At 37.4% G+C, this 12,950-nt stretch overlaps 1 protein-coding gene across 9 annotated transcripts in view; it reads right to left on the bottom strand.

Annotated features, from left to right (window-relative positions):
- The window catches only part of LOC143245026 (rab GTPase-activating protein 1-like), a 70,081-nt gene that overhangs the window by 32,615 nt on the left and 24,516 nt on the right, over positions 1-12,950 (bottom strand). For 8 of the 9 annotated variants that reach the window (XM_076490804.1, XM_076490801.1, XM_076490798.1 and 5 more), the window contains exons 3-5: positions 12,711-12,824; positions 5,895-5,969; positions 4,301-4,426 (exon numbers count right to left, since the gene is read on the bottom strand). In XM_076490804.1, coding sequence (XP_076346919.1) covers positions 4,355-4,426; positions 5,895-5,969; positions 12,711-12,824 — 261 coding nt within the window. In that variant the 3' untranslated portion in view covers positions 4,301-4,354. The remainder of the gene's footprint in view (positions 1-4,300; positions 4,427-5,894; positions 5,970-12,710; positions 12,825-12,950) is intronic. The other variant, XM_076490805.1, reaches the window with a different exon arrangement.

Genomic DNA, 12,950 nt, shown 5'->3' with positions numbered 1-12,950 from the left:
ATTGAGCAGCTGCTTGTATAATACAGTTAGTTACTGCTGCTACACAGTCATCTACTAGTGGCTTATAGACGATGGCAGGATCAAGTTCTGCAAGAGCAGTGAAAGAGGGCCAGTTTACCTGATCCAGCTACCACCAGGGCATGCGGGTCAGGTTGCCATCAACCACGGCCAGTCTTTCTCAAGATTATAGGAAAATGATCATTGCCTCATGGATTATTGTCAACCCTCCATGAAAAATAGGAGAAGAGTGAAAGGAAGCAAATTGAGAGATCAATAGCAGTAAAGAACTGACTAGGTGCATGAAAATAAGTAGAAGAACCAGTATTGAAAAAAGAAAGGTTTTGATCTAAAAACATATGCTCTATGGAGCAACCCCTCCCAACAATATCAACACTTTCCCACAAGGAATAATGTCCACTGAAGTCCCCCAGGATGAAAAAGGGAGACGGCAACTACTCAATGAGAGCATCAAAGTCTGATTGATCATATGTCTCTCCAGATGACAGGTAGAGAAAACAAACAGTGATGGTATGGCCCAAGAAAACACAGATGGCTACAGTTTCCAAGGATGTGTTGAGTGGCAAAGACAGGAAAGGCACATGCTGATCATCAACAGTGCAATCCCTCTATGCACTCGACCATCACACAGCCTGTCATTTCTGTACAAAGAAAACTGCTGAAAGGTGACTGTATCGGCAGGTTTTAGAAATGTTTCCTGTAAGGAAAGACACACAGAATGGTGGGAAGTAATAAGTGTTTTGATGTCATCCAGATTAGAACGTAAACCTCACTAGTTACATTGTATCAGAGTGGCCACTTTTATTTATGTGCAGGTGAATTGGGTGGAGAACTCTCCTGTTTATGACCACATATTTTTTCCTCACTGTCCTTGTTTGAGGGAGGTCTATTGACCTCCATGTATCCTGCTCTGGCTTGATTGGGCAGATCTTTGCTCTTGGAAGGGAATTCCAGTGACTGAGGATGTAAACAAATGTTTTGCATCTTGGGGTGGGAGAAGATGTATCTAGGGAAATGCGTGTTACTGGAACCATAGGATGTGGATCTTGGGGTTTGTTGGAATGTATGTAAGGAACAGAGATAGGTGTTGAAGTTGATTCATCAACTTTTATAACCATGGAGGTCAAAAGACTTTTCATTTGTTAAGAGAACGATTCTTTTGGAAGCACAGAGAGATCTGTCTGCACTCCCACTGTAGTTGTGGAAAGAAGTGCAGCAGTACCTGTCCAAAATGAGGTGGTGGACAGCAATTTTTGAGTCTCAGAATAAGTGATGTTATGAATCGTTTTCAAATGCTGCACTCTTTTTTCTTCCAACTATTTAGGACAAGAACAAAAGTAGGATGGGTGAGAGCCATTGCAATTGATGCAATAAGGGTCCACATCACACTCATAGGCATCATGATCCTTGCCACTAAACAAGCACACGTCAAGGAACCAGGACATGACTTCTTCAAGTGACTGAACCATTGACACTGGAAACATCAGAGAGGGTGTGGAATGTATGGCCATATTCTGCAATTAAGATAACCTACCTTGATAGTGACAGGCAGACATGGAGACATAAATGTGAGAATGAGGACATTGGTTGGTACCATAATTCCATCTTTGCTGGTGGATATACTACAGAAACTCCTTGGGTGGAGAAACCAGAAAGAATCTCCGACTCTGGGATGTTCTTCAAATCCCTCTCAAAAATAACTCCTCATGATGAATTCAAAGTAGCATGAGGCATAACCTCAATAGATATATCTCCAATTGCCTTTGAATGTATGAGGGGTTGACTGTGTTGAAATGTGGATGTTTCCACCAATACGTCACCAGATCAAAGCTTCTTTACTGAGTTTGGAGAGTCAGCAAAGCCCTCTAGTCCCTTCTGAATGAAAAAGGGAGACATTTGCACTAAAGGTTTGTCTGAAAGTGAATGCATATATAAGAAAATGAGGTGCAATGAGATGAGGATTGCTGCTCAGAATCTTCAAGATGTGGTTGTTTACCTATAGACTGTTTTTCACTGTTTTAAGATTTGGAGTATCCATAATAAAGAAGGGGAAATTTTGGTGCCCATTGATCCCACCCACCATTGTGCTCTACGAGGGGATGCACTGCAATGTTAGATAAGGACACTGCAGCAACGCCAGGGTTTTGTGAGCACTATACCCAAACACCAGCATCAAATACAATGTCTGCAACACCTCTTAAGAACATCCAACACTAGTACTTGGTAGATCCTAGCTCGAGTGGACCAGCCAACTGACCCAAGGGGGGCCCATCCCAAGGCTGCCTATCTACAGGAATTCAAAGCCAAAGTGGTGTGTTAAGTTTGGACCCCTCAACCACCAGGATCCTCTCCTTCCCTTCATGGGTTGCCATGCACAGCAAAAACATGGGTGGATGTTTAGATCCCAGAAGAAGTAAACTGAAAGAACAGAATCTTCCCTGAGAGGTCCCCTCACCACGTAGAGGAATCCACACTGAGGGGCTCTAAATAGTAAAAATATGTGTGTGTGTGTGTGTGTGTGTGTGTATATATATAATGTATAATAATTTAAATGTAACTGCATGTTACAAAATAGTAGTACATTAAAACACAGCCAAGACAGGGAAAACAAATGATCTGTTTTATGTTACTGTATAGGTAACCCGTGCGTACTTGTACCATATCAATACAAGTTATGTAATGTTAGGTAAGCAAGACTGAAAGGCCAGTGTGATAAGAAATAATATATCTTTATATACAATGTTATGAGACATAGCAATTTAGACCAAACATTTGTATTTTCATGTTATAATATGTTGTTATTCTAGCATGAACAAAATATAATTTATATTTACTTCCTAATTGTTTATGATGATTATGAGGTTGGTTAAATGACAGACCCCACACAGTTAAAGTAGAGAAAATAAAAAATATGTAATGAATTACTAAAAACAAACATTTGAAATGTATTTAGGAGATTTTAGAGATTATGCAAATAATATTTGAGCATTTTGGGAAGAATAATAGTTTTTTTTAGTCATAACATAAAATCATTTTTCATGCAGATGAGTAACAAAACAGATTCTATTTTCACAAATAAATCTTTAATAAAAATATTTCATCAAAAAATCTGATTTTTGTGTAAAAATACTTGTAATCTTTACTAAACGTTTGTTAAATTTTCTGAAACTACACATGGTGTATCAAAAGTTTATAATTTAAATACTTAATGTATGCAAGTGTTTAGATAAATTCATATATATTCGACCAAGCCCAGTGCTAAAGGATAAACTTAGTTACTTTGTTATCAATTATCTAACTGATTTGCCTGTTGCCACTTCCTGAACTTAATTCAACTCAACAAATAGTTTTAACTTAGCTTCTCCAATTCCTTTTTCTTTTTTCCCCAAACTTAGCTGAATTCAACATTTTGTAGTTCTCAGAATTGTATTTTCCTTCTCACATTTGTTTTGAAAGAGTATTTGGCAAAAAACTTCCAAATATTGTTTATTTGATAAGTAAGAATAAGAAAAAAATATGATAGTTTTCCTACAGACCCTCAGCAAGCAAAATTATGAGCTTAAGGGCTACAGAGTAAAAACAATTGGGCAAAAATATCAGACAATATTTTTTTAATCAAATCTGAAAAATAACAGCCAGGTGTAGACTCCCAGAATCTCCTTAAAATGTGTACAAAGTTTCAGGTCTCCAGGTTTTATAGGCTCTTGGAACTATTGCAATCACACACACACACACACACAAACACAGACAGGCTCTTTTATTATCACAGAAAAATCTAAAAAGCAATCAATACCCAGGTACACACCTATAAATCCCATTAATATTCATGCAATGTTTCACATCACAAGCTTCTTTACTCTTGGAAAGATGGCAGTCACACACCAGGCTCTTTTATTATCACAGAAAAATATAAAAAGCAATCAATACCCAGGTACACACCTATAAATCCCATTAATATTCATGCAATGTTTCACATCACAAGCTTCTTTACTCTTGGAAAGATGGCAGTCACGCATACACATACTCCTTTATTATTATATACATACAGCATGAATACTGAATAATGAAATATTGAAGTATACCAAAAACCTTCTGAAAATGCTGAAAGTTTATGATTCTTGTGACATAAATTAAAGCTAACAGTCATAAAATAGTTCTGTTAATACTTTAAAAAACATCTAAATGGAAACAAATATAATATGCTATTGCAATATATGTTCACACTTTAATTGTTATTTCATCTTTCCTAATTTTCTTTTGTGTAAAGATATTTATACTTTACCTCCATGAGTCTTTCCAGCTGGTAAAACTTTAAATGAAGTTCTTCAAAGCTGTTTCAAAAGATATTTCTTAATCCATAATCAAACATGATTTTTGCTAGTACATGGAATGGTTGTTCTTCAGGCATCTGAGAAAAATCAAAATCTCAACTTTTATTCTATTTTTAGTACAAAATACATAATGGCCCAAAAGTAAAGGTGGTCAGATACATCATAAATTTATTTATTATTTTTTTTTGCATTGCAGGTAGCATTTTAAACATATTTTAAGTTATATTTGTGTTTACCATGTGTTATCTGGAAAGAAGGATACTGTTGAGTAATAAAATTATTCTATACATGTTCTAGAGTCCTATCACTTTTGGGAAATCCTGTATAGTAACTTCTACAGTCTCAAATATATTACAACATTATATTACTTTTAAAAAATGCTTCGTTTCAGATCATGTTTTAAAATTACATTTTAATAAATGTTACACTATCAAACATTGAAACCTATCTGTAATGGATACAGCAGCCACAAGTAAATAATACAAAAAATTTCTTCACAACTTAGAATATTTACATTTCTTCATTCCATTAAAAAAGATTCTAAACAGTGAGTTATTTAATTTGTGCTACATAGTTAGCAATGACACTAATACCTAAATATACATGAGAGTACAAACAGTCTATAGAGAACTGCTATCTCAAACTTGTACACTGAAGAGTTACAGTTTGATATTTTTTACCTCCTCATAACAATTACACTTCAGAGATTAATGCCTGAAAAATATAACTTCTGGATGCAATAAATATTGCTTGGATAGTGCTGGGTTTAGTGCAGTAAATAACTCAATGAATTTACTGAAGCTGCATGGTTAAACATCAAAGTAACAAAAATTATAATTTGAATGTAATATTATCATCTTATCAATACTTACATTAATTTTTTGTTTAGTTCTAATATGTCTCATAAAATTATATCGCCTATGATTACACTAAAAATTTGGTAATGGCTAAAGGCATATCTGTGGAAGTTTCATAAAAATACAATGGTTAAATTAATGTATAAAATTTCTCTTCATGCTTCAATTTTTTAATACATACATACAGTGGTGAAAACAAACATGAACACAATAAAACTTTACTTTCACTACATGTTATGTACAGATGCATTTAAGATTCCTCTAATTATCATGTAACGTGCTACTACAACTTTTGTAGCTATTTCAATTCTCCTGCCTTAATTCTGTGAACAAAGACTCAATTGAGCAAGGTAAGTAATAAAATATACAAAGCCAGTGCCAAATAAAAATGATTTTAATCTCTGTAGCCTAGACATTTTTACATCAGACAAACAGATTGAGCAATACTTATAGCATTACATTTTAAGCCTGACATTACTGGGTGACTCTACTCATAAAATAAAATTTTCAGGATTTAATAACTGAGTAACAAATACTTTTGTTTTTTAAATTAATGTTAACAGTACTTTTATGCTAATAAAATGTCATAAACAAAAATAAATAAAAACCTAATCAATATTGTATAAGCTACTAGACAAATTAAGATTTCAATAACATTTAAAATGTATTATTAAAACATTGGACTTACATGTACCAAGAGAGCAGCAGCCAAAAATGACAGGCCTTGGCAATAGCCAATCTCTTGATCATATACTGAGTATGCCTAAAAAAACACAATATACCATCTTTACAGCTCTGTGAATGTATTTTTCTATTCTTAAGTATTAAAATAATTTATACAGACTTAACACATGAAATCCATTTTCATTTATCAAGTTTTTTCAATTGTTTATTTCTATATTTTCTAATATACAAATTAAGATTTTTTTCTTCAATGAAAATAAATGTCTAATACCTTTTAATCAACTTAATATAATGTCAGATTTATTAAGTGATTTTATCAGGGTAAATTATACAATATTTAATTTTTCACTGCTCAAACAGGGTGAACCTTCACCCCAGGGTGGCAAAAAAAAAAGAAAACATTTTCACCTTATGGAATCATAGTATTATAGATAAAAGACTAAACACCAATTAATCATATCATCACTTCTGTGAAGGTCTTATGGTGAATCAAGTGAGGAGGGAATGGGGGTCAATCTGATTTAAGACAATCCTCACTGACCACAAAATAAGACACAAAGGCGAAAAGACTTGTTTGTTTGCTCCAGATGTGGTACTGCAGCTGTTCTCTCACTGGCACGTTGTGAATGCTACACTGTACACATTACACTCAGCATACAAATACAAATCACTGAATATCTATTATTTAAACTATAGACATTTTCTTCTCCTATGTATATGTAGCAAGATGGCATCTAGTTGGTTGGTTGGTTGATTTGGTGTTTTATGGCACAAAGCAACTAGACTATCTACACCCAACATCCGGTAAAAAGGTAAAATTAAAGTAAATGTAGTAAAATTCATGAAAGGAAATGAAGGTAAAACAAAACAGAGTTTAAAAACATAAATAGCATAAAACCAATGTTGACATCTTGTTGACAATGTTAAGAGAAAAACCACAGTAAGAGAAGTTGTAAAACACTTTCTGTAGCATAATGGTAATTATCATAACCCACCAGGAAGACTAATAGGGTAAGTACAAGAACCACCATCAGTCACCTGAAGTTGGCCTTTCCAGTCCTGGTTCCAGGTTATGTGTCATTATGGCCATTTTCAAAAAGTAAAGTAATAAAACTTTTAAAAGACATGCAGCAAAATTGTAATAATAACTCGCGAGGATACTAATGGGTAGTTCAAAAGGATAGTTCAAACAGCAGCATTAGTCACCTGAAGTTGACCTTTCCAGTCTTGGTGTCGAGTTATTTAATGTTATGGCCATTTTCTGCTTTTCATATTGAACCAGAGAGATTGTGATTCTTAAAAGGGAACCACAATTAAAAAGGTTTAATGTATAAATTTAAAACACTTAAATGACATTAAAAAGATTAATGGCCTTTAAAAAACTAAAAACCTTATCTAGGTGGCCAGTGTCATTATCACCAATAACACTGTCTAACGTTACAAACAAACCTTGAGATCAAACATTGTTAAAATTGTTGAGAGTCTAAACGATGGCAAGAAAGTAAAATGTGGCTTATAGTGATTTAAGTGTTACATAAACTACACACTGATGCATCAGTTCCAGATAAAAGAAAACAATGAGTTAAAAAACTGTGACCAATGCGTAGTCTAGTTAGAACAACTTCCTCCTTCTGAACCTAACGGAAGCTAAATGGCCAAAGTTCAATAGAGGGTTTTATTTGGAAATTCTTGTTTTTACATTGCTCACTCCAAGTTATCTGCCAGCTGGCATGGACCCAAGACTTGAATACAGGACCATAGACCATGTATGGAACAGGCACAGTGGTGATAGTACCAGAGCAGATAGATTTAGCTGCTGTGTCTGCAACATCATTCCCGCGAATACCAACGTGGCCTGATATCCAGATAAACTGGATAGAAGTAGATGTCAATAATAAATGGGCCAGTCAGTTTTCAATATCAGTGAGAACAGGGTGTGAACCGATGTAAAGTGATTCCAGGGTCAGTAGAGAACTAAGCGAGTCAGTGTAAATAGTGTAGTTGGAGTACTGCTTAGCTTCAATATGATCCAGGGCAAGAGAAATGGTGTACAGTTCAGCAGTGAACACAGAAGCTGTAGAGGGGATTCTGTGCAAAACCACTGAACCACAACAAACCATGGCAGAGCCAATAGAGTCACCTGATTTGAAACCATCCGTATAAATTGGAATGGAAAGATTGTTTGAAAGATGTTCAGTGAATAAAAGATGGTACTTTCAATCGGGAATATCTGCTTTTCTCAGATGACTTAAACAAAGGTTACATTTGGGGACTATAATAAGCCATGGTGGGATGGGCTACCAATGGATTCTGCAACGTTATCCAAGAACAGACCCAATTCATCCAATTGTGCCTGGATGCAAAGGCCAAAAAGAGCAATGGCAGATCGTCTGTTCTGAAAAAGTATGGCCCAGTGAGGAAGGAAAACACAACCCCAGGTGGGATGCTTTGGTAAGAAATGAAGTTTCGAAGAATATAGTAAAGACAGTTGCAAACGGCAAAGGTGCAAAAAAGGTTCATGAGATTCTACATATAAGCTCTGAACTTGGGAAGTGCGGAAAGCCCCAGTGCAGAGTTGAAATCCTTAATGATGAATGGGGTCCAGCATCTTTAAGGCCGAAGTTCTGGCAGAGCCACAGACCAGTGATCCATAATCGTGTTTCGATCGAATAAGAGCACAAAATATCTTTAACATAGAACATCGATCCGCTCCCCAACTGGTAGTAGAGAAGACACGGAGGATGCTCAGTGCTCTCATACATTTGACCCGTAGCTGCTAAATGTGTGGTATAAAGGTCAGCTTACGGTCAAAGATAAGCTCCAAGAACTTACTCTCAGGGACCGCAGGCAGCAAAACTTCACCAATATGGAGCTCAGGATCAAGGTGAATACCCCGTTGGCAGCAAAAGTGCATGCAAATGGTTTTAGAGAGAGAGAAATTAAAGCCGTTTCCATGGTCTACTTCAGTACACGATCAAGGGCAGTTTGTAGTTGCCACTCAATATATCTTATGTTTGACAACTGACATGAGATGTGAAAATCATCGACATAGAGCCCGTTTGCAACAGTAAGAGGGAGTTGTTCAGTGATGGCATTAATCTTTATACCAAAAAGTGTGACACTCAAAACACAGCCATGAGGGACTGCAAGTTCCTGTAAAAAAGTATGGAAAAGTGGGGAACCGACACACAAACTTGGAATTTCCTGTCCATTAAAAAATTTTTAATAAAAATGGGTAAATGGCTACGTAACCCATATATGTGGAGGTCTCGCAAAATGCCATATTTCAATCTTGTGTCATAAGCTTTCTCAATGTCAAAAAATATTGATAGAAGATGTTGGCTTAGAGAAAGGCTTCTCTGATTGACATTTCAAGTCGAATCAGGTGGTCCATGGTGGAATGCTGTTGTCAGAACCCATACTGGGTGGGCGAGAGAAGGTTGTTTGATTCGAGGAACCAAACAAGATGAGCATTAACCATCCTCTCTAAGGTCTCACAGAGACAGCTCGTCAAAGCAATTGGATGGTAGTGTGAAGGAATCTTGGGATCTTTCCCAGGCTTAGAGAAAGGCAAGATAATAGCCTGGCATTATCCTGCCAGATCCGATTAAAAACAATTAGAAGAATATCAAAAGAAGTCGGAGATAGATGGCCCAGCATGTCATAGTGTACATCATCTGGTCCAACAGATGTACTACTACACCGATGAAGGGCCAGTTTCAGTTCCACCAGTATAAAGAGAAGAGGTAAATGCTTTGCCCAAGTCTTGATGGCCAAGAAGGTGGAGGAACAAGCAGAAATGCTAGATACTCAGCAAAAGCTATCACCTAGAGTATTGGATATTAGCTACTTCTTGGCCATCAGAGAGTAAGATAGAGAGGGGGACAGAATTGTAGTGTCCACTGACCTTTCGAGCCCTGTCCCATATCACTTTGGAACTGGTGACAGAAGATATGCCACTTCTGAACTTAATCCAAAATTCCTTCTGGCTTTGACATCTTACCCACCTAGCATGTGCACTGACCCACTGGAAAGCTATGCGATGTGAAAGAGTGGGATATCGAAGGAAAGTATCCCAGGTTCGTTTTTGAGCCTTTTGTGCCATGTGGCAAGCAGAATCCCACCATGGATGAGAATATAGTGAAAAACATGTGAAGGTTTTAGGAATATATTGAGCAACTGCTTGTATAATACAGTCAGTTACTGCTGCCACACAGTCGTCTATTGATGGCTGATAGACAATAGCAGGATCAAGTTCTACGTGAGTAGTGAAAGTGGACCAGTCTGCCTGATCCAGCTTCCACCGGGGCATGCAGGTTGAGTAGCATTGACAACTGCCAGTCTCTCTCAAAAGTATAGGAACATGATCACTGCCTTGTGGATTATTGTCAAACCTCCATGAAAAATGGGAGAATAATGAAGGGGAGCAAAATGAGAAATCAATAGCAGTAAAGGACTGACTAGGTGCATGAAAATATGTGGAAAAACCAGTATTGAAAAGAGAAAGGTTGTGAACAGAGCATATGCTCTACAGAACAACCCCTCCTATCAATAACAGCACTTTTCCAGAGATGATGATGCCCATAAAAGTCCCACAGGATTAGAAAGAGAGATGGCAACTGTTCAATGTGAGCATCAAGGTCTGATTGATCATATGTCTTTCCAGGGGACAGGTACAGAGAACAAACAGTGATGGTATGACCCAAGGAAACATGGATGGCTACAGCCTCCAATGGTGTGTTGAGTGACAAAGACAGGGTGGGCACGTGTTGATCAACCAACAGTGCCACACCTCCATGTACTTGACCATCACACAACCTGTCATTTCTGTACAGAGAAAACTGCCGAATGGAGACAGTATCAGCAGTTTTGAGAAATGTTTCTTGCAAAGAAAGACAAACAGGATGGTAGGAAGCAATCAGCATTTTTATATCATCCAGATTAGAACGTAAACCTCAACAGTTCCATTCTATCAAGGTGGCCATTTTTTAATGACATGTAGGCAAATTGGCTGGAGAACCTTTCTGTTTACGACCACGTCTTTCATTCCTTACTTATTAAGGGGAGATCTATCAACCTCCATGAATCCTGCCAATGGATCGTTAGGCAGGTCTTTGTTGTTGTAAGAAGATTCCAGTGACTGAGGACAAGAATGAATGATTGTTTTGCATTTTGGTGCAGGAGAAAAAGATGTATCTGAAGAAATGCCTGTACCTGGAACCAAAGGATGTGGATCTTGGAGTTTGTTGGAATGTATGGGAGAAACATAGATGGGTGTAGAAGTTGATTCATCAATCTTTTTAACCATGGAGGTCAAAAGGCTTTTCACTTGCTTTGAGACCAATCTCTTGGAGGCACAGAGAGATCTTTCTGTACTCCCACTGTAGTTGTGGAATGAAGTGCAGCAGCATATGTTCAGGATGAAGTGATAGACAGAAACTTTCAAGCCTCAGAATAAGTAATGTTATGAGTGTTTTCAAATGCTGCACCTCTTTTTCCTCCAACCATTTAGGGAAAGAACGAAAGTAAGAAGGGTGAGAACCATTGCAGTTGACACACTCATAGGCATCATAGTCCTTGTCACCACAACAAGCAAATGTCAGGGAACCACGACATGATGTCTTTGAGCTACCAAACCTATGACATTGGAAACATCGGAGAGGGTTTGCAATGTACAGCACTACCTTGCAATTTAGATAACCTGCCTTGATAGTGGCAGGTGCACGTGGTTATGTAAATGTCAAAACGAGGACACTTGTTGGCAGTGTAACTCCATCTTTGTGAGATGCACCTCACTGCAGAAACTCCTTGAGTGGAGAAACCAGCAAGAATCTCTGACTCGGGGACGTTCTTCAAATCCCTCTCAACAATAACTCCTCATGATGAATTTAAAGTAGCATGAGTAGGATATACCTCAATAGGTATATTCCCAATTGCCTTTGAATTCAAGAGGAGTTCACTGTGTTGGGATGTGGATGTTTCAACCAATATGTCTTCAGATCGAAGCTTTACTGACTTTGGAGAACCAGCAAGTCCCTCCAGTCCCTTCTGAATAAAAAAAAAAGAGGGACATTTGCCCTAAAGGTTTCTCTGAAAGAGAATGTAGGATGAGAAAATGATGTACCACTGGTGTTACAGATGTTTAAGATTGCTGCTCAGAATCTTCAAGACGTGGTCCTTTACCTATTGACTGTTTTTTCACTATTTTATTTAAATTTGTTGTAGGATGATCCATAGTAAAAAAAGAAAATTTTGGTGCCCACTGACCCCACCCACCATGGACGCATTACAATGTCATGCAAGGACATTGCAGCAACGCCAGGGTTTCGTGATCACTATACCCAAATACTAGCATCAGACACAATGTTCACAACACCCACTGAGAACTTCCAACACTGGTATCTGGTTGACTCTCGCCCAAGTGGACCAGCCGACTGACCCAAGGGAGGCCATCCAAAGGCTGCCCGTCTACCGGAATTCAAGGCCAATATGGTGTGTTAGGGTTGGACTCCTCAACCACCAGGATCCTCTCCTCCCCTTCACGGGTCGCCATGCACAGCAAACACGTGGGTGGATGTTTAGATCCAAGAGGAGGTAACCTGAAAGAACAGATCCTTCCCTGGGAGGTTCCCTCACCACATACAGAAATCCACACCAGAGGGGGCATCTATAGGTAAGTCATACAACTACTATTAACTGTGGTTTCAAACAGTGGCAAGAAAATGTACATCATGTACTGCACAGATTAATAAAAGGATTAACAAAATGTGTAGATGAAGGCTTACAACAATAGTTCTAGTTGAATTACATTTTACTGTACCTTACATATTTTGTACAAGGAGTCTTGCCCTAGACCTCCACTTTCTCTGAAGTACTCATGGGCAGGAAAAGTACAGTTTATGTCCCTTTGAATAGCATTTTTACAAGGAGATTCCTGGATGAAAAGAAATTTTAATACTTGTTTTATTTACTCATTGATAATGAACTGTAAATGATAAGATTTTCAAATGAAATTGAGTTTACATTTCTTTGTTCATATCTCTAAACTCCTATACTTATC

The sequence above is a fragment of the Tachypleus tridentatus genome, chromosome 2, assembly GCF_004210375.1.
Source record: "Tachypleus tridentatus isolate NWPU-2018 chromosome 2, ASM421037v1, whole genome shotgun sequence".
In the NCBI taxonomy this organism is placed as follows: Eukaryota; Metazoa; Arthropoda; class Merostomata; order Xiphosura; family Limulidae; genus Tachypleus; species Tachypleus tridentatus.
Note: the sequence above shows the minus strand (reverse complement) of the source record. Positions and strands in the feature narration are given on the sequence as shown.